Source organism: Apium graveolens, unplaced genomic scaffold (assembly GCF_009905375.1).
Source record: "Apium graveolens cultivar Ventura unplaced genomic scaffold, ASM990537v1 ctg154, whole genome shotgun sequence".
Lineage (NCBI taxonomy): Eukaryota > Viridiplantae > Streptophyta > Magnoliopsida > Apiales > Apiaceae > Apium > Apium graveolens.
The window spans coordinates 6996-29652 of record NW_027417291.1 but is presented as its reverse complement, the minus strand read 5'-3'; the positions used below and the strand labels follow the sequence as shown (position 1 = coordinate 29652).

At 35.3% G+C, this 22657-nt stretch overlaps 1 protein-coding gene across 1 annotated transcript; it reads left to right on the top strand.

Moving 5' to 3' along the window:
• Positions 1–243: 243 nt before the first annotated feature.
• On the top strand, positions 244–22409 carry LOC141699949 (putative 3'(2'),5'-bisphosphate nucleotidase, mitochondrial). Its single transcript, XM_074503744.1, has 9 exons — positions 244–577; positions 891–990; positions 1918–2020; positions 6383–6594; positions 17674–17733; positions 18064–18449; positions 21073–21151; positions 21258–21308; positions 22143–22409. The coding sequence occupies exons 1-9, from the start codon at positions 495–497 to the stop codon at positions 22290–22292; spliced, it is 1224 nt and encodes a 407-aa protein (XP_074359845.1). The 5' UTR covers positions 244–494; the 3' UTR covers positions 22293–22409.
• The last annotated feature ends 248 nt before the right edge of the window (positions 22410–22657 follow it).

Below are 22657 nucleotides of genomic sequence, written 5' to 3'. Positions count from 1 at the left end.
CCAAAACACAAAACACATTTTTTTGCTGCGTTTATCTGAGAGGCTCAGGTAAAAACAAATTTTAAAAAAAGAAACGCAATATTTATTTGCGTTCCTAGACTGCAAACGGATGCGTTCCTAGAGTTCAAAAGCAAGTATCAAAGGCGTTTATAAAAATTTGCTGAAGAGGAGGTTCGATCCCTGGTCTCTAGATTTGCACAAAGGTATCTAACCTGCTGAGCTCAGAAAGCAATCTATGGAAATGATAAACGTAAAAATTTATTGCGTTATTCAGTGGCCATTTCTTCTGTGTGATTAAGGGCCATTCCCCTCTAAATTCTGAGATTAAGGGCCATTCCCCTCTAAATTCTGAGATTAAGGGCCATGGGCCTCCGGATTAAGTCGATTTTGGGTATTTACAACGCTAAATCCGGCGAGCTACAGTCTCCGCCATTCATTTTTGTTGCCATCAGTAAATATTAGTATATCCCAACCGGCGTTTTGTTGGTGCCGCCATGACTATTTTACACTCCTACTCTACTCTTTCTCCACTTCACTTCCGAACTACTTCTCTCTCTTCTCCCCGATTCACTATCACGTATGTATGCATACTTGTTTTTTTTTGTCAATATATGTATCTATGTTATAGTTTAATTATCTAAATTTTGTTCAATTCTATGATACATAACATCATTTTGTGTATACTATCACAGAAATGCTAGAGAGATAGAGAGGGAGAGAGATAGAGAGAGAGGGAGAGAGAGAGGGAGAAGGAATAGAGACAGAGAGGGAGAGACGATAGACAGACATACAGGGGGGAGAGAGAGAGATGTAATTAGGTCTATGTTTTCTCTCGTTTTGATTTTGAGGTTTCTGTGTTGTTGATTTGATTATTGTGAATTATGAATCAGAGGAAGCATTCTTCCGTTTACGAAACAGAAAGCAAAGTATCATAAAGAGCTTGAAGCTGCAGTTGATGTTGTGGAGCGAGCTTGTTGTCTTTGCGTTGAGGTAACTATTGTTATATTTGTCTGATATGATTAATGGACACTGTATGTAGTAGTCTTTACTGTAATTGACATCTTTTTTGTTTTTGTTTTTAGATTATTATATGTGATTTATAATTCCTATTGCTTATGCTATATATATGGAAATATGTATACAGTGTATTCTTAGTGCTACTCAATTCGGCAAAGAGATTATTTAGGTTATGTTCCTTAAATAGCAAAAATAGGATGCTCACCTTTATGTTGAACATGCTAGGTAACATTGGTCCACAAAAGCTTATATCAGCTATGTCCAGCTCAGAATGAAGTTGGTGATGAGTTTGTTTGGATTAATGAACTCAGTGGCTTATATGTAAATATGAAGGCGGCTTTTTTTTTCTGTTTGGAAGATCATGCAATTATACACAATAATTTTGTATATAGGCAGATAAATAATTTCAAGTTATAATTTTTGTTCTTTTCTTTTGCATTGCTATGCTTAGCATACTAGTTTCCCCCTGTAATAGATTGAACTCGTCAAGGGAAGATTGAAAGCTTCATTCTTTTCCAACATAGCTTGAATTTCAGTTGTTACCAATTTATTTTTAAATGACTGGAAGTGTTGAAAGTACTACAGGCCTTTCCGACAAATATGAAGCATTTAAAATTCGAAATGGTTGGTATCAGATTCTGAAAATTGATGTTTAGTTGTAGTGCAGCCCTCATACAAATTGTCTTAAACAGCATATATATAAATTTTACAGGGGTGTATTGAGTTTAAAGATTTTTTTTAATGGTGTTATGTTATATGACTATGCTCCATCTGGACCAGATGAAAATATTAGCTGAATTTACATATGAGGAGCTGGAAACAGAATTTAATCTTTGTATTATTTTTGGGATTATCAACGATATTTTTGAATCTAACGTTGGATATGTTGATGAATTTTAGGTGAAGAAGTCCTTATTCTCGAGTGAGGGGAGGATACTAGAAAAAAATGATCAGACTCCTGTCACAATTGCAGATTTTGGAGTTCAGGCACTAGTTAGCTTAGGTATTAACCTCTCTCTGATACAAATTTAAAATGCTTCTCAACATATTATATGCACCTCTTGTGCCCTTCAATTTTGTAAGTGATAAGTTTATGTTATCTGTGGCTTTTGTGATTCAACCTGTACTCAGTTTTCACTGTTAGTAATACTCTCAGATTATGATAATACTATCACTAAGACAATATTAATGTATCAGGACACCAGATGATAGAAGCGTAGAACTGAAAGTGTGTATATATATATATATCCTAATATTGTCTACTCATATTACCAAGGAGGCATGATGAGGAACGAGAATAAAGAACTAATATACATGTTATTAAGTAGTTTATATTTATTTAGTATAAAGATAAATATAATATTTTATCTATATGTTTTATATGTGGAGCTAAGAGTATATTAGTTAAGTATTTTATTTATAATAAAGCCCAATTGTTTATGGGCCTTGGTCTAGGTTATTTTATTAGGGTTTCTGTTCCCTATAAGCATTGTAACCCCCACATATTACTTAGCTTTGATTATACATTTTCTTGGGAATAATATTGATTATTATTCTTGGGAACCGTATAATTCATTGCTTTAATTTGTTCTTGTTTTTATATTATAATCGTTGTTTCTACAAATCTGTCTGTCCTGCATCAAATTGGCATCAGAGCCGAAATCCCGAATCTCTTTACTGTTCACACACTGTTCATTGACGGAATCAATGTTCACCGCTGTTTTTAGCTGTTAAAATCCGGATTTTCACACTGCTGCCATCTCTATACCACCCCGCCGCTGCTTATCTCCATAACTATCAATCCCCACCAGAAAAAACCATCCAAAAATCTGCCTAAATCCCCATATTCTGGACCCTAATTGCATACCCGACCTGGTTCGATTGCCAACCTTGATCCCCAAATTCTAAACCCTAATCAGCCCTCAAAATAGGTCAGCCACCAGTCCAGAACCCGAGCCCTTCTCTATACCACCGCTGTAACCACAGTATTACCGATTACCCAGAATCCCAAAGTCATACTCGGACCCTAAAAACCCGACCCAACTAAAACCCTTTTCCCAACCCAATCAAGCCCTAAATGCAATTCAAAACAAGTACTAAACCTGATCCATAAGTCGTTTCTGCACTATTAACTTGCTGCAATCCTCTATAAACATCACAATCAGACAAAGAAGAGAGAAGAATCAGAGGGGGGAAGAAGGAAACGCACCTGCTGGGGAAGTACCTCTCACACGCCGGAGTTTTCACCGCCAGAAAAGGTCGCTGCTGCCCCTGGGAAAGCTTGCTGCCTCTTCAGTGTTCATTCCCAGTGTTGTTTCTCTTGTCTGCTTGTGTTTGGAACATAAAAGGGCTTCCAGAAAGTTTGAATCAGCCCCTGAAAATTCCGAATCTGCAGTTCCAACCCCCTGAGATTTTAGGAATTGCATCTGAATAGTTCTGCCATGTTTTCAAGACATGTCTGCTCATATCAAGCGTCAAATTGATATTGTAAAAGATAACATCTATTGTCTTGAGCGTGAACATGATGAGTTTTACTACGAAGTCTATGTTTGACATCGTGAACGTTGGTTACTTCAATATAAACTTACGGTGAAGGAGTTAAATAATCAACTTGATCAACTTAAAAGATTGGAAAAGAGGTATGAAATTGAGTAGAGCAAAGAAAGGCGCAAAAGTAGAGATAAGGAGCTAAACCAAGAAGTAGATGATGCAAAAAGTATTTTTGAGACTCTCAAATCCCAAGTAAAACGTCTTATGCATTTGGAGGATGAGAAGATGGTCAACGGGGAAATGGAAGTTGAGCATATTGAATAAGCTGTTACGGAAGATCCAATTGAGGAGGTTAAACAAATTACGGAAGATCTAACTAGGGAGGTTAAACAAGTTGAGCATACTGAGATTGTTGGTGAGCAAGTGGAAGAAACCAAGCCTGGCTGCTTTCAAACTGTTGAGGATCATAATGAAGTTGATATTATTGAGGTTGAGCACATGGACTTCATCATTCCGGAGTATGTTCCTAAGCATCCTTCACCGACTTGTCAATTTTCAGAGTTTTTTACACCTCAACCGTTCTTCCGTAAGAACATGAAATTCATCTTGGTTCCATCTCATCCTTTCGTGATTCTCTATTTTTACAAAACTCGTGGTCGAGTTTTCTCTAATAAGAGGAGAATGACGAGGAACGAGAATAAAGAACTAATATACATGTTATTAAGCAGTTTATATTTATTTAGTATAAAGATAAATATAATATTTTATCTATATGGTTTATATGTGGAGCTAAGAGTATATTAGTTAAGTATTTTATTTATAATAAAGCCAAATTGTTTATGGGCCTTGGTCTAGGTTATTTTATATGGTTTCTGTTCCTTATAAGTATTATAACCCCCACATATTACTTAGCTTTGATTATACATTTTCTTGGGAATAATATTGATTATTATTCTTGGGAACCGTATAATTCATTGCTTTTATTTGTTCTTTTTTTATATTATAATCGTTATTTCTACAAATCTGTCTGACCTGCATCAAGGCAAAAGCCCGAATATATAGAAAATATGAGATTTGGTGGCTACTTTAATGTACAATGATGATGTTATCTTAATGACATAAGCTTGAATATGTTATAATTGTTGTTGACATTTAACGCCCTTCCTCCAAACTTCAAAATCCCATCCTGGGATGAAGGACCTATCTTGGAATTGAAGAGTGGAACACTAGGAGCACTCGAGTGTATCGTAACTGTCCAACCATACCCTTTTTAGGATTTGAAGACCCATCTTATGATTGACCCAGATTGACTTATCTTGAAGATACAAATGCATCTTGAGATTGAATATATAAGAATTTTGGAAATAACTGGACTCAAACTTGCGACCACACTATACAATTTAGGCCATGTCATACACATTGGAGGTGGTGTTGTCAGTACCAGATGGATGTGCATCTTTTAATACTACTACACAACTACCATATAACCCAAACAATCACTAATAAATGCACAACCCCTCCCCCCCAAATTAACATATTAATTGTCCCCAAGGAACAACCATCACCAAACACTAAAAACAACACAATGTGCGTGGGAAAGATCATGATTATGTGTTGGCTCGCCCTTCCCTGCCTCCCTGTGTGGTTTACTGTGTAAATGGACAGCTGGCGCCTTGATTACTGTGTGATGGATGGACAACTGTTCAGGCTTAACAATTACTGCATTTTTTGTTGTCTGACTCGTGTTCATCAATATTTTAGCTTATATGAAATGTAACTTTTTCCATTTGATTTTACATGTCTCTAGTAGTACAAATTAAAGAATTTAAATCAAACTTACAAATAATTATATATTTTTTTTTATAAAAAGGTAAAAATTTAAATCTAAATATTTATTTTTAATTTTACCTATCTTTTATGTCAGGATAGGATAATAGTTAAAAGTAAAATATTTATGATATAATATATCTTATAAAAATGAAGAATCGTCCCTGAACGTTCCATCGTACCGGGTTCACTTAAAGTAACATTCCTCATGTCCGTTTTCGTACCCCGTACCGAATCGAACCGAGTTTTATGTAACTATGCTTATGGAATGTGATGAAGGTGACACTTTTGCCAAAATTGAACAAGTACTTTAAGGATTACAAGTCACAAAGTGCTACTTCATATCATATTGTGAGCCAGAGTATCGTTATATTTATTTATATTTTGTTTGGTCGAGGGAATAGTATTAGATGGGTTATGAAAAAAGAGTTGGAAGTGTTAAATTGTATGCATCATGGCATAACAATGAATTTTACTTCCATACATTCCATACTAGTTGATGAGAGATATCATCACTATAATAGCTAAAAACCTTGATGTTTTTTCGAAAGAAGACAAATTTGTCAGTGGTGAAGGATTGTTCTTTGGTGGATCAAGCGGACTTGTCTTCTTATGGATCTAATTAAGAAAGTAGTAGACAGGGAGTTCAGGTGATACCAGTATACCACATAGAGAGGCAGTGAGGGATGAGCTAACACGTGCTAATCAGAATCTTCTTCCTCATGCACTTTCATCCGTACAAGTGGGTACTTTTATAAACTCGTCCACTTTGCAACAACTTAGCGGGCGTAGGTTAGCAACGAAGAATGACCTATATTTCAAGTTGGCTTGACAGTTCCCACCATCGCCTTCACCATGGGTCAGGGGATTTATTTCTCTGAATAAATTTCTCTGCAGTGCTCTTTTTCATTTTTGCTGAATAATTAAAACCTCATTCGAATAATTTGTGCATTAGAACTATATCACAAGTTTGTCATGAGCTAATATTGCTTTATGTCATAATTAGTAATTATAATACTTATCACTATATTATTAACTTTGGTGCCAGAGCTTGGAAGATTATTTCCTTCTATCCCCTTGGTGGCTGAAGAGGACTCGGCATTTTTACGCTCAAATAATCTGGCAAATTCTGTACTGGATGTGGTTTTTGATAAAGCAGAATTCAGTGGCAAACCTTTGTCGGAAGATGATGTATTAGATACAATTGACAGAGGTGGGAAAGACGCCTTTGTCTTCGGATCCAGCCCAGCAACTTATTGGGTAATTTTATGCAGGCTAGTGACCTTCCTCTCGATCAATTTATAGAAATTGGAAAGTTTCTATAATAATTAATGTTTTTTAGACTTGAGTCCATTATCTCAACTTATCCAGGAGTCGAAACTTTAAATGCCGATGGACAATGCACCTTATGGGTGGAAACGGAATTAATTAAGTACAAACTAGATGCTTTAATGTGTCTTTCCGATATTGTTGTTCACAGTTTAAGGTTAAGTCAATCTCTATTGCAGCAATGTTTCATTTTTCCTCTTGGTGGCAAAAAACACATATATAAGTAATCAGTATTTACCCATATTTCTTAAGTTGACGGTTATTAGCATTCAAGTGAATATTTATGATCTGGGACTTCACTGCATATTTTTATTTAGATGTCGTCCACCTCTTTCGATGGTAGTTACCATTACTTTGTATTAAATTCAACCAACAGAATATATGCTAGCATGCCACATAATAAAAATGCGTCAAACTTATTCTGAATCCGTCGACATAACCTATTAATAAAAATCACAGGGGAAACTCTGATTGTTTTTACTTTCTGATGGCTTTAGCAGGAATTGTAGGGGCACTATCCAATTTGATTGCTGGATTTATATATTATTATTGTCCCAAAAAGCGTTTTCACAACTCTTTTAACAAAAATGAGAGATTTGAGTGTCAAATATAAGTCGCTTCCCAAAAAAAGACTTTTGGAGTGGAAGAACACATTTGGATAAAATCCTCCAACTCTATCTAGATATCCAGTTTTATAGTATAGTTTTATAGTATTGTATTCATCTTTCTGTACACAAAAAGGTTCATTCATCCTTGCGGTAAGGAAATGGCAGTACGTGATGCTTACTCGTGAGCTAATAATATGTACAACATGATGTATACCTTTTTTCAAATTGTATTTGTAGCTTGAGCTTGAGTTTGACCAAATCCAGATAGTAATTGGTATTTGTAGCTCGAGCTCGAGTTGGACACCCACAAATTAAAAGTTCGGTGATAACAGTATGTTAGGTCACACACACTGTAGAGGGGGTGAATACAGTGTATTGTACACTCAAATCGAACTTTAAGAACTTAAGTAAGAGAAAACAAACTTTATTGAAACAATAAACTCTGTTACAGTATGGAACTGTTACCTCTCATTGATGAACAAATATCACGAGAGCTGCTACGGTTACAATGAATAATCTTTTCTAATAATGATAACACTTATAGTGTAAACCCTATGTCTGTGTTTATATACTACACAGTTACAAGATAATCGCTAATTGATATGGAATATAATTCTGCTTCCTAAAATATATCAATCAGATATCTTTTCTTCCAAGTATTCCATTTTTCACGGAATTCCTTCTTCATGCATATCTCTTCTTATGTTTATCTCAATCTTCTTTCCTTTAATCAGCTACTGTCCTTATCTGATTGTCCTTCAGCACTTAAGTTCTGATATCTATCTTCTGATAACATACGTACTGATATCCTTAAGTCCTGACTTCCAGTATAAGTACTGATCAACAGTTAAGTACTGATTTATCCTGTTCAGTAAGATCTGAAAGCTAAACATAAAACATATTAGCCATGACATTATCAAATATATCTAACAATCTCCCCCAACTTGTAAATTAACATAATATACAAGTTTAACAGATATTTGATGATGTCAAAAACATTAAGTACAAATGCATGAGAATTAGACTAGATAACTACAACTTACAGTCCTTAAAGTTTTTACCAATTTCAGCTTCTGATAACAACTTCAGTCTGTATAAATATCAGAATTTAAGCAGTTGTAGATCTTCGACTTGGCTTCTTCATTTTCTGATCTATCTGATGTCAGGAGTTGTTCTGAGATAGTTTTTCAACAAACATTTCTCAGCATATCTTAGTTCATCAATCATTCTCCTTTTAACATCTTTAAGCTCTGCAGTATCTTCACCAGTTTGAAAGATTGCAGCTCTGAGATCATTAATCTTTGCTTTTCTCAACTCCTGATCTAGTCTTATGACATAAGCTTTGTCAGACTCTAGATTGAATTCAAGTCCCTTAATACCAAGATACGTTCTGATTTGTGCAGTATTAGGCTTCATATCAACAATATCACCATTGTGATATCTGTACTTTGGGACATATATGCTGTCAGACTTAACAGAATAAAGCCTTTTCTGTCTCTGAATCTGTTCTTTTAAGTAGTTTGCAGCAGTCCCTGTTATTCTGTCATCCACTTGAAGTAAGAAAAGTACATGCTCCAATTCTTCAAAATACTTCAATGGAATGGCATGTTGTCTTATATGATAAACCCTACCATCTGTCATGAAATACAACATGATGTATTCTTTCAAGTAGGTATGGTAAACCATCTGTACAGATTCCAGTTGATTCAATCTCTCAGGAGTTGCTCAAATACCTGGTTCACTCAAGGAAGTTGGATCATTGGTAGTGTTGTGTACTCTTCTTTCATCAACACTTCCCAATCCAGTTTTATCTCTAGCTTCCTTTCCAGTAACTACTCTTGCTTCAAAACTACTTGCAGTAGTCTTCAAAGATCGAGTCTGTTTTGCTTTAGTGAATCCTGGTAGGAGTGTCTTTGATCAATTTTCTGATATCAAGTTAACTTGAGCTCTGTCAGAGGTTACTTGCTTCTTTTGAATATCAGAACTTACAATTTCTTGACTCTGAACAACTTGAGCCATGTCAGAGGTTGTTTTAAGAACTTTTCTTGAAGTCAGAGCAAGATCATCTTTTTCATCAGTAATTTTTTTCTTCCTCAGGAGGTACATAAGCCTTGATAGGTTCACCAACCTTTTCTTTACCCTTGGATCTTGGATCTATCTGTGGTTGTGATCTATCCAATGTTGCTTCAGTATATGTCCTTTCTTTGATCACAATGCCTTTAATTTTTGGAAGTGACTTTTTACCAGAAGCTTCAGATTTAGATGTGACTTTCTCTGATTTAAGTCTGGCTTCTTCTTCCTTTAAACTTTCCAAGTCCATTCCTGGATTTTTTTGAAGAAATAACTGTCTTGACATTTCTTCATCAAGATCTAGAAGTTCATCAGAACTTATCCTTTTACCAGCAGCAGAACTTATTCTTTTTCCAGTATCAGAACTTGTCCTGTGACTAGCTTGTCTTGATGTGAATCTTCTACCTTGACTATGACCACTACCCATTCCAGAGTTTCCTTGGTCATCTTTTCCATCATCCTTTCCTTGCAGTGTCTTGTTAGTTTTGCATTTGAACTTAATTATCTTCTCCCCCTTTTTGGCATCAGCAGGTAGTAAAAGAGAGATAAGTAATTCTACTGAGGATTGGATTTCAGTAAGTTGCGATTGCTGAGAAGCTTGATTTGTCAGAATGTCATCAAGTTGAGCTTGTTGTTTCTTTTGAGTTTTCTCAATATAAGCAATCCTGTCAATGGTAGGTTGAAAGAACTTTTTCTTATCAATTTTCCAAACTTGTTCTTGTTTGATAAAGTTCTCCTGAATCTTGTGTAGCTCTGTATGAGTAGTTGAATGAAGACCTTGTAGATGTTTAGTACTCAATACAGTGACTCTAAGCTGGGTTTTAAAATCATCAGAATTTAACATTTCATCAGCTTTAGTCAAGTGCTCAGCAAGATGTAATGCATTTGGAACACATGAAACTGAGTTCCATTCCTTAGTCCACTTCTGACCTGCAGGAGTTTCACTCCAAGGTACTGGTGCATCCCTGATAACAAACTCCTTTACCAGTTCAGACTTAGGAAGAGTCGGTTGAGGAGTATGTCCTGAAGGACCTGCTTCATCAGCATCTACAGTTGGAGCAGCTTCACCAGTATCTCCAGCATTTGAAGCATCAGAACTTAAAAAATCAGTATCTTCTGATAAGACAACAGTGTGAGTAGCAATGGAGGCTTCAGCATCCTCTAATTGCTGATCTGATATTAAGTTCTGATCAACAGCCAAATCCTGATGCTCACCTAAAGTCTGATCATCAGCATCTTGATGCAGAGAAGGTGTTGTTGATAACTCTGGAGTTTGAACAGCATCAGTAACAGGTGTTGTGGAAGGATTATTTGCTGTTGGAGCTTCTAAGAAAAGTATTTCAGGCACAACCAGGTTCTGAATATCAATTTCAGCACTTGTGCCTGGATCAACAAGAGACACAGATGGTGAGATAGCCTTGTCAGATACAGCTTCCTGAGATGGAGTTGATGGAGAAGAAGTGACTGGAGCAAATTCCTTGTCTTGTAAGATCAAAGATTCCTGATCCCCTTCCTTAGCTGCTTCCTCTTCATCATCTGAAACTGGCCTTTGTGCCCTCTGTTTCTTGTACTTGTTGATTTGGATTCTTTGGGAGTTTCAGGAACAGTCATTCGTCTAAGCCTTTTGAGAAGCTTAGAACCCCCAATATCAGAATCCTTCTGAGAAAGTTGCTTTCTCAGCTTCATTTACCACAGGTTCTGAAGAAGAAATCTGTTCCTCAGAATCTGATTCATCTCTCAAAGTAATCCTCCTCCTCTTTTGAGGTGTTTGAGGAACAGTCTTTGTTCTCTTTGGCTTAGAGGATGTAGGCTTCACAGTAGGTGCTGAAGAAGAAGGTTGAGCAGTCTGTGAAGTGGAGAGATAGGATTTGAGATAAGTTCTGAGGGTAGGCTGAGATATACCCTGAGTGGTAGGGACTGAAAATGATGAATTTTGGTTATGGTGAGTTGGTTGAACATTGGAGTAAACATATTGGTAAGTAGCAGGATCATCATTTACCAGAATCTGTTTCACAGACTGAGGAATCTGTAATGGTCTCACCATTGATTTCTTTGTGTCAGCATTTATCAGGTTGTTAAAGTACCTTTTTGCAACCTTAAAAGATGGGGTTAGAGTGCTGACTAACTGGGATTCATCAGTACAATACGTATAAATAAGTTGACAGAATCGAGCAAAGTAAACAACAGTTCTATCCTCTGTCATCCTATCCCCAATAAAATCAATTAAAGCAGTTGCAAAATCAAAGTGAGTTTGATTGATAAGTGCATACCCGATGTGCTGACTCATTATTGGGATAACATCAAAGTTTGAACACTTGTTGCCAAAAGCCTTGGTGATGCAATCGAAGAAGAAACTCCATTCTCTTCTGATATGAGCCCGTTTCAACTGTCCAAGTTTCGTCAGACTCTTTTCATATCCCAATTCAGTCATTAACTCCCGAAGTGCTGATTCCTCTGGTATAGAGAAAGTACAATCTTCTGGAAGATGTAATGCTCTTCGTACTGTACCAGGAGTGACTACATAGGATGAATCACCCACTTGGAAGATAATACTGGGAGTTCCTCGTTTACCACCATCATCAAAAACTCCAGTCCTCCAGAACTTCAGAACTTGTTGACTTGAAAATAATTCAGGCTGAGTTAGGGCGTACCCAACCTCACTATGTGCAAGAAGATCTTGCACAAAGTGCAATTCAGATAGAGCTTCAGTGTGATCAAGAACTGCAGCATAGTTGTTAGGGACAAACTTAGCTCCATCAATGATTAAATCCTTTGGTGCCATGTGAAAAAATTGAGAATTAAGTATGCCTGTTAGGTGTTTGATATAATGTTTGTATGAAAACAACGGAAAAAGTAAAGTGAAGGAGAGTAAAAGTAAGAAGAGAGATAAAAGATGAAGAAATTAAAAAGATTAAAGAAATCTTCTCTCTGCTGTACTTATACAAAAAAATATTACCGTTGGACACCTGTCAGACATGCAGTAATAACGGATAGTTACTGGGCTCGAGAAAACAGTAATCATTATTTACCCATTTGCCGAGTTTCAAGGAAAAACTGTTCCATTTATCAAGGGAAACAATTTTAATTCAAAATTTAACCCGTTAGCACTGATTGAATTATTTATCACTGCAACATTAATATTCTGAAAATAAATCATGTTAAAAATGACTGAGATAATTTCGATGAATAAGTGCTGACAGAGAATCAGAACTTAAATAAAAACAAAATTTAAATGGTCATCAGAATATTGGCAGCTTCCACTTGTGCTTTTTCTGTCAATTTTGCACCCTGCAAAATCTGCATCTGAGTAACCTATTAGTTTAAGTACATTCATTTGAAGTACCTGTTCTAGTTCTGACACCTGCATCAGGATTTCCAATTATCAAATCAGGTGTATGTGATTTTGTCCACTTCCTTGCAGATGGAAGGTTTTCTCTAGAACTGGATGCTCCCCTATGATCCATGCTATCTTCATTTTCATTTTCTGATGCTCCCCCTGAAACTATGCTCTCTGAGTTAGATTCTTCAGTATTTAGATTTTCAGCACTATCAGAACTTGGCTTATCAGAACTTGACGAATCAGAACTTGAAGAGCCAGATGCATGTTCTGATGTTTCTTGAGATGTGGTAGGATCTTGAGTATGCTCCCCCTGCATAGGTGCATCTTCCTTTGACGTAGTCACCACAGTTTCAATAACATCAGAGTTTAATCCATCAGAGTTTACAGTATCAGGACTTAGACTGTCAGAATTTTCAGTATCAGAATTTGAGTCTTCATTTTCAAATCTCAGCTGATCATGGTCAATGAAATCTTCAAGACCAGTGATCTTCTTGTCATCAAAAGAGACATTGATAGATTCCATGACCACTGTTGTTCTCAAATTATAGACTCTGAAGACTTTTGTGGAAAGTGGATATCCAACAAAGATTCCTTCATCAGCTTTTAGATCAAACTTTGATAGCTGTTCAGGATGAGTCTTGAGAACAAAACACTTGCATCCAAATACATGAAAATATTTCAGATTTGGCTTCTTTTTCTTCACCATCTCATATGGTGTTTTTCCATGCTTGTTAATGAGTGTTGCATTTTGAGTAAAACAAGCAGTCTGCACAGCTTCAGCCCAGAAATAGGTTGGAAGCTTTGCTTCTTCAAGCATTGTACATGCAGCTTCAATGAGAGTTCTATTCTTCCTTTCAACAACTCCATTTTGCTGTGGAGTTCCAGGAGCAGAGAATTCCTGCTTTATTCCATTATCAAATTCTTGAACTCAGTGCCATTATCACTCCTTAAAATTTTCACAGAATCTTTGACCATTTTATCCAGCTGTTTGACATGATCAATCAAGATAGATGCAGTTTCACTTTTTGTGTGCAAGAAATACACCCATGTGTATCTGGTGAACTCATCCACTATGACCAACGCATACTTCTTCTTTGCAATAGAAATGACATTTACTGGACCAAATAGATCAACATGTATTAGATGATAAGGCTCAAGAATTGATGATTCAGTCTTGCTCTTGAATGAAGATTTTCTTTGTTTGGCTTTCTGACATGAATCACAAAGACCATCAGGAGCAAATACTGTGTTTGGCAATCCTCTCACAAGATCTTTCTTGACCAGTTCATTTATATTGTTGAAATTTAAATGAGAGAGTTTCTTATGCCAATTCCAGTTTTCTTCAATTGATGCTCTACTCATCAGACAGATTGCAGAACCATCAGTACTTGTTGAAAGCTTAGCTTTATAAATGTTACCACGCCTGTATCCTTTCAGAACAACTTTGCCTTTAGATTTACTCACAATTTCACAGTGTTCTTCAAAGAAATCAACATGATAACCTCTGTCATAGATTTGACTTATACTCAGTAGGTTGTGTTTAAGTCCTGAGACCAGAGCTACTTGTTTAATTATGACATTTCCAAGATTGATATTGCCATATCCCAATGTTTTTCCAATGTTGCCATCTCCATAGGAAACACTTGGGCCAGCTTTCTCCACAAAGTCTGATAGCAGGGCCTTATTTCCAGTCATATGTCCTGAACATCCACTGTCCAGAACTAGAATATTTTTCCTGTTGCCCTGCAATCACAAAGACCACTAATTATTAGTTTTAAGGACCCAGACTTGCTTGGATCCTTTGGCCTTATTAAGTTTGTTAACATTTGCAGCGGATTTAGCATCAGAGTTTATGTTAACATCTTTCTTATCAGAACTTACACTATCAGACTTTGAATCAGAATTTACACTAGAAGGAACAATGGAAACTTTCTTCAAAGAAGGTTTTATTTGATAATAATCATAGTACAAACTATGATATTCCTTACAAGTATAAATGGAATGCCATAAACTACCACAATGAAAACAAGGATTTTGTGGTTTGTATCTAGCAGACTGACTCTTAACTCCTGATTTTGAAGGCAAGGAGTTAATATTCTTATTCTTCCTGCAAAAAGAAGCCAGATGGTTAGAACTTCCACAGTTATGACATGTTTTCCTAGAAGCATCAGGAACAGGTTTACCTTGTTTGCATTCTTAACATCTTTCAGCTTATGTTTAAGCTGCTTCTTTGTCATTAAGCCTATGTTTACTTCAGCTGTCTTTTCCTGTTTTAGTTTGTCAGAAGTTAATTCCTCTTTAACTTCTGATTTCTCATTTTCAGACTTAACAGTTACAAACTTAACAGGTTTAAACTTTGGCTTTTGCTTAACAACAGGCTTAATTTCTTCAGTTCCTTTATCATTCTTATCTTCTCCATAACCTAAGTCCTCTTTCCAGTTTCCACTACTTAGCAAATTTTGAGTTGTTTTGCCAGAGTTAGTCCAAGTCCTGATAATCTCTCTTTCTTTTTCTAACTCAGTTTTTAGAGATTTATTTAATTTTAGCACTTCATTCCTAACATAAAAGGCATCATCTCTATCCTTCTGAGTTTGATGGAATATGACTAACTCTTTTTCTAAGAAATCATTCCTTTTCTTAAATGCAAGATTTTCAGAAGTTAATCTTTCACATGTTAAAGTTTGATCTCTATAGCTAACAAACATGGTTTTAAGATATCTTCTCAACTCATTAATATCATCAGTATGAAAAGCATAAGTAGTCTGAGGTACCTTTGTTTCAGCAGCTTCAGAACTGCTCTCAGCACTTTCTTTATCAGCATTTGCCATCAATGCATAGTTCTCCTCACTTTCAGAGTCTGAGGTGTCTGTCCAGCTTTTCTGCTTTGTGACAAGAGCCTTGCCTTTGTCACCCTTTATCTTCTTGCAGTCAGGAGATATGTGGCTTTTCTCACCACAGTTATAGCATTTAACATTGGTGTAATCTCCTCTGTCAGACTTTCCTCCTCTGCCTTCAGATCTTCTGAAATTCTTCTTATCAGAACTTATGCCTTTCCTGGAAAACTTCTTTCCCTTCCTGAACTTCCTGTATGCAATCTTTGTGATTCCTTTCACCATAAGAGCACACAGCTTCATCATCTCCTCATCAGCATCAGTCTCAGGCAAGCTTTCAGAATCTGAGTCATCATTACTCTCAGAACTTGATGACTCAGTATCAGACTTTATGAAGAGAGCTTTACCCTTGTCTTTCTTTGAGGAAGCTGCTTTGGGGAATTCTTCTTCAGCCTTAAGAGCAACTGTCCTTGACTTTCCTCCTTTCCTCTTGCTTCTTTGTTCCATCTCCAGCTCATGAGTCTTGAGCATTCCATAGATTTCGTCAAGAGTTGTTTCATCAAGATTGTAGTTGTCTCTTATTGTCGTTGCCTTCAAATCCCAGCATTCAGGAAGAGCTAACAGGAACTTAAGGTTTGAATCTTCAAGATCATACTCTTTATCAACCAATGACAAATCATTCAAAAGTTTGACAAATCTATCATATAAATCATTCAATGACTCATTAGCCTTTGAGTCAAAGTGTTCATACTCTTGAGTGAATATTGTCTTCCTGTTCTTCTTCATTGTGTCAGTTCCCTGACACCTTGTTTCCAGAGCATCCCATATCTCCTTAGCAGTCTTGCAGTTGATTACCCTGTTTGACATTACATTATCAATGGCACTATGCAGTAAGTGTCGTACCTTAGCATCCTTAGCAATTGATGCTATGTCCTCAGCAGTATAATCACTCTTCTCCTTTGGTACGGTCTTTGCTGCTTCACCTGCAACTGCAACAGCGAGTTTGGTTGGTTTGTGAGGGCCTTCCTTGATTCTATCAAGGTATTCTGGATCTGTTGCTTTCAGGAACATGGTCATCCTTACCTTCCATATGGGATATTTAGATGGTCTCAGTATGGGAACTCTGATGGTCTCATACCGACTCTGAATTTGTGTCTTTGGTGGTTCCTCAGTTTTGGTAGGCTTAGTTGGAGTTTCTGTGTCCGACATGATTGTGTTTGGATCTTTAACTGTATGTGTGTTAACAGAGTGGCTCTGATACCAATTGTTAGGTCACACACACTGTAGAGGGGGTGAATACAGTGTATAGTACACTCAAATCGAACTTTAAGAACTTAAGTAACAGAAAACAAACTTTATTGAAACAATAAACTCTGTTACAGTATGGAACTGTTACCTCTCAGTGATGAACAAATATCACGAGAGCTGCTAGGGTTACAATGAATAATCTTTTCTAATAATGATAACATTTATAGTGTAAATCCTATGTCTGTGTTTATATACTACACAGTTACAAGATAATCGCTAATTGATATGGAATATAATTCTGCTTCCTAAAATATATCAATCAGATATCTTTTCTTCCAAGTATTCCATTCTTCACGGAATTCCTTCTTCATGCATATCTCTTCTTATGTTTATCTCAATCTTCTTTCCTATAATCAGCTACTGTCCTTATCTGATTGTCCTTCAGCACTTAAGTTCTGATATCTATCTTCTGATGATTATCTCCTGATAACATACGTACTGATATCCTTAAGTCCTGACTTCCAGTATAAGTACTGATCAACAGTAAAGTACTGATTTATCCTGTTCAGTAAGATCTGAAAGCTAAACATAAAACATATTAGCCATGACATTATCAAATATATCTAACACTGTATAACCTCAAGCTTGGTTAAAAAGCATGACCTTGATTTAATATGTAAAATACATAAATTATTTTTCTAATATCTATATATGTAAGAAAATGCTTTTAACTGGTAAACAGTAATTAAATTTAAAAGCTTTTTTAGTCTCGCAAGCCTACGAGTTGATTAATTTAAATCTCCAGCTTGGTTTGGTAAAATGCTCAAATAGCTCAAGCTCGAGTGGCTCCACTTTATATGTCCTTTTTTTTTAATGTAAATCAGTTTATTTAATTATCAAGAATTTGATTCAGGTACTAGATCCAATTGATGGCACTAAAGGGTTTCTAAAAGGTAGCGAGGCCTTATATGTGGTATGCTATACTGTTTCTTCTCATCTATTATGTTCTCATTTGTTTTGTTTTCCGCTGTACTCTATGAATCTGTCTTTTAGAGAAAATTGTTAAAGTCACATGCACCTTCTGATGTACTACTTAATTGAAGATGGAATAGAAAGAAGGAATAAGTCTTGCCTGTCACTAGGTTTTGCATTTTAGCTTCTAGTATTTAAATAGAATTTACTATGTGTCTGGGTTGATATTTACCATTAATACAAAAAAAAATTATTTGGGTGAGAGATTCATTGTTTTCAAGATGAACTTTTTTGTCATTTTATTTATGTGGACCATTCTTTAAGCTTTTAGGTGGGTCTCTCTCTTGTGGTTGAAGGAGATGTTGTACTAGGGGTTATGGGCTGCCCTAATTGGCAAGAAGAGGATTCCAGCAAGCCCACTATTGAAATCCAGGAATACAATGACATCATATCTCGATTAGGAGTTGTTATGGTTGCTCATGTTGGATGTGGAACATGGAAAAAGAGATTAAATGATATTTCTAGTAACACAGAAAATATGGCTGGTAGCTGGATCAGATGCTTTGTTGACAAGTACTCCATAATTAAGGAAGCAAGTTTTTGTATTTCGGATAGTCAACTTTGGGAGTCTCTACCGCTGTCGAATTCATTTGATGCGACAACTGATATTCAAAGTGTTTCAGAAAATCAAATTCTTTTGCCAGTGTGTTGCGGAAGGTTCAATTCTAATTTCTTTATTTTTTCTTTCATTTGCTACTTGTTTTCATTTACCTATACGATTGATTTTCTAGCATAGTATCGTTAAAAAAATAATAAAATTACTGCATGATAACTCAAAATTTGATGAAAATCCCTTAAAGATAACAATGAAAAAGTCACTCTTGTATTACCCTTGTTTTCACAAGCTACGAAGTCCCCTTTACATGTTGCACTTTTATGTATGGAGTTTGGACAACGAAACAGTGAAGCACTATGTTACGCTCCTTATGCTCTAGATAAATACAAATCATCAAATCTTATGTCAGTTTATAAAGAGTGTATGTTCTTTTGTGAGGCTTCTTGGTTAGCAATTTTATATTGCAATTGGTTAGCAATTTTTATTGCAATGGTCCTTGTGAAATATTTATCAATCCAGGATTTTTGACACTCCAAGATTCTTTAGTTTTACCACCATTAGGTGGTGCTTTCATCACAATTTTCTTTTAATGGTCAACGTGTACTCTAATCACATGAACCGAAGCATGTAATGGTATCATTTATGTACACGGTACTCCCTCCGTCTCTAGTTAGTTATCCCTTTGATTTTTACTGTACTTCAAAGTGAGTATAAAAAAAGCTCTATTAATTATTTATAAAATTTTCTTTTTTGACTAAAAATTAAATGCACCTTAGAATGTATAGAAATGGTTAACTAATTAGGAATGGAGGCAGGACTTTATAGGTAGCATAGCACACCCAACTCATTCGAATTACGAAATAAAAACAGTTTGATAAATAATTAATAGTAACTTTTGATTTTGATTTCTTGGAAAAGTAACGGGTGAAAAAGCTCTCATATCTCCTACTTAGACCCGGAAATTTATCTCCTACTTAGATCCGACAATTTTGACGACAAGACTCATATGACACGAAACAACACGAAAATTCAGTGCTTGTATTTGCATTTTAATTTTTAGTACACGAACACGAAAGTACACGGTCGAGATTTAGTGTCGGTTTTGTGTTTAACTTTCGGATACACGAAACGACACAAATTATACGACATAAATAAATAATATAGTTAAATAGTACTCCCTCCGTCCCTCCCAAATGTTTACATTTGGGTGGGGCGCGGAGTTTAAGAAAAATGATAAAGTAGTGGAGAAAAGTTGAAAAAATGAGTAAAGTAGTGGGACCGATTAATATTATATGTATAAAGTGATTATAGTGGAGGAAAATAGTGGATGTAGTTAATTTAAAAACTATAAAAACTTTACTATTTTTGGAAAGTTTTGAAATGTAAACAATTGGATGGGACATCCCAAAAAGGAAAGTGTAAACAAATGGGAGGGACAGAGGGAGTAATATTTAAAAGCTAACCAACCAAACAAACCCACTAATACCGCATAAAGCAGTGTCTGGAGAGGGTATAAGGTAAGCAACTTTACTCTCACTCAAAAAAATGAAGATGCTATTTTCAGCAAAGATCCCCAGTTTGTGTGTGCACGTAGACGTGTGTTAGAGGTTAAAAGTGATAAATATTGATACAACAAAATATGTAATGTAAGAACTTAATCAACATGAATTTGAGCATATAATTCATACCTTAGCCCATGGTTTTGTTCACATTGGGACTTACATATACCGAGAAACTCTTCATCCATTCTATGAATTTATGACCCAAAGAATATGCTTCAATATAGTGCTGCTTTTTTTTTTGCTAGTCTGCTTGATTTGCATTTAGCGGTAATAATAACATGTTAATATATGCATATTTATTTTTAAAATAATACTTGATTTCATAATATTGTATATACATGTGATCTAAATATATATATTTCATATATTTTGTAAAATTTTCACCAAAGAATATTATATCTTTATTTATTAAATTATTTTATATTGTTATATTAATATTCAATTTTATACAAAAACACGAAACGACATGAAACGAAAGCACACGAACACGAAAGTACATGAACCCTAAACGGGTCAGTTTTGGGTTTGGCATTCAAGTACACGAAACACGAAAATACATGACAAAAATGATTTGTCAGGTCTACTCCTTAATGATTTGAATTCTGCTTCACTCTTGATAGGTCCTGTTTTTGTTGAGTATGGTTGACATACATTCCTCTGGAAACAAGAAGAAAAAAAATAGAAATCTGTGTACATTTACAGAAATCACCGTGAGAGGAATGCGGGAAACAGCGGGTCATATTATGTGACTGGAGTTCTTCATATCTTGCTAAAATTTTCATATATAAATGGAAAACTATTTCCAGTTTTATGATGTTACAAAGTACAAATTAAAATTGACTTTTAACCCACCCAAGAAAATATTCTAGTAAATGACTTGTTCAAAAAAAAAACAGAAACAAATGAAGTCCTACTTGGATAACAAAAAAAGCTGGGGACACTAAGACCAGAATATAGGTGCTTTTTTATGTTTCTGTAGCGATCTCCAACTAGTTAGACATGTATAAGTATATGTACACTGCTTAAGAGGTTGACATTTTATGTATAACATAGATTTTTAAGTCATTTTCTGTATTCCGAGTATCTTTATATGCATGTTAACAAAAACATTTTACTTCATGTCAGTACCTTGTATCAATAATTGGGAACTCTGCATATGCAGCTTGTGCAAGTATTTGATGGTAGCATCTGGAAGGGCATCTGTTTTTATTCTTCGCTCAAGGGTTGATAGAATTATCAAGGTATGAACTAGTAATTAGTCATTTTCTTTTACAAATAGGGGACCAAGCATTAATGTGGTCACGGCTAAAAATTAAAATTAAAGACCTAAGCTGATTTTAAATATAGGTTTGGGATCACGCTGTTGGAATCATATGTGTGCAAGAGGCAGGGGGGATGGTATGTTCCTTAACTAGCCGTCTCTTTACATGCTTCTTCACTTTTGGTTGAATTATGAATCCTGTAGATTGTTTCCTTACTGTTAGATATAATATGTTTACAAAGCATTAAAATAATCAGTGACAAATGGTAGTGTTTGGAGAAGAGTTCTACTGAACAAACTTTACATGAGTTCTGAGTTGATAAAGAAATATATTGAATACTGTCTTTTGGAAAAAAATAATATGATGGATAATTGATAAACCATAGAAGTAGTCTCGGTCAATTATGAATGGACATAATTATCCTTGTAAATTACCGATGTAGATACATTGGTTAGGTCATAACGGAAAATTTCAAGTAGACAAACTTAACATTATTCATGCTGAGTTAGAAGATCTATGCAATGCTCCTAAAGATGTATGTTGTATTGAATTTTTAATTGATACTACGATTGTAGATTATCTTATTATTACTTGATGGTCGGAGATGTCTCAGATTTTTTCAGTTGTGTTGTCCTGAATCTTAAATGGGTTGGGGGAAGTAGAGAAACATGGTCTGGTTACATCCATGTCTCGATTTCAAGTATGATATTGAATGTCTAAGTATCTATACTAAATTATATGCTTCTAACTGTTACAAGCATGTTTTGTTACACTTACAGCATAGGATGATATTATTTTTTGTTTCCTTTCCTAGTAGCATATGTGATAGGATTCTTCCCCTGTTCCTGTATATCAATTTATCTACAATAGTTGTTTATCTTCTGATAACTAATCTCTTTTTTAAGCATAGAGTTTGTGCTACAAACAGTTTTTGCTGTATATTTAAAATAGTAGTGGCCCATTGTATCAGGTTACTGATTGGGAAGGAAGTAAAATTGACCTTGCAGCAGATCAAGAAGATCGGAGGGCCCTATTTCCTTCTGGCGGTGTTCTTGTAACAAATGGAAATGTACATGACCATATTCTTATGTTAATTTCTTCCAGCAAGTCAATTGCTTGATGGTGGCATGAAGTCTCACAACTTAGCATCTGCTATATTAATTCACTCCAAGAGAGGAAAAGATTCCTTAATGAAGATATAACATTATGAGTTCTCATCACCATTATTAATCTTTAATGCTTGGGCCTCAGTTCTAAAGTTCTAAATATATTTTTAAGTCCACTGTAACACCCCCTTCTTAAAATAGAAGGGAAATATTACTTAAAGTCCTAAAACCTGCAAACAGAGCACTAATATATTTCTAAACAAAAATTAAACCGTCTAAAATCTTCAAAATAATAAATTAAATCTCTGAACATTTCAAACCAATAATATAAATTCCAAAATCTCTAATAAATAATTAAGTCTAAATAAAAATAGAGTCT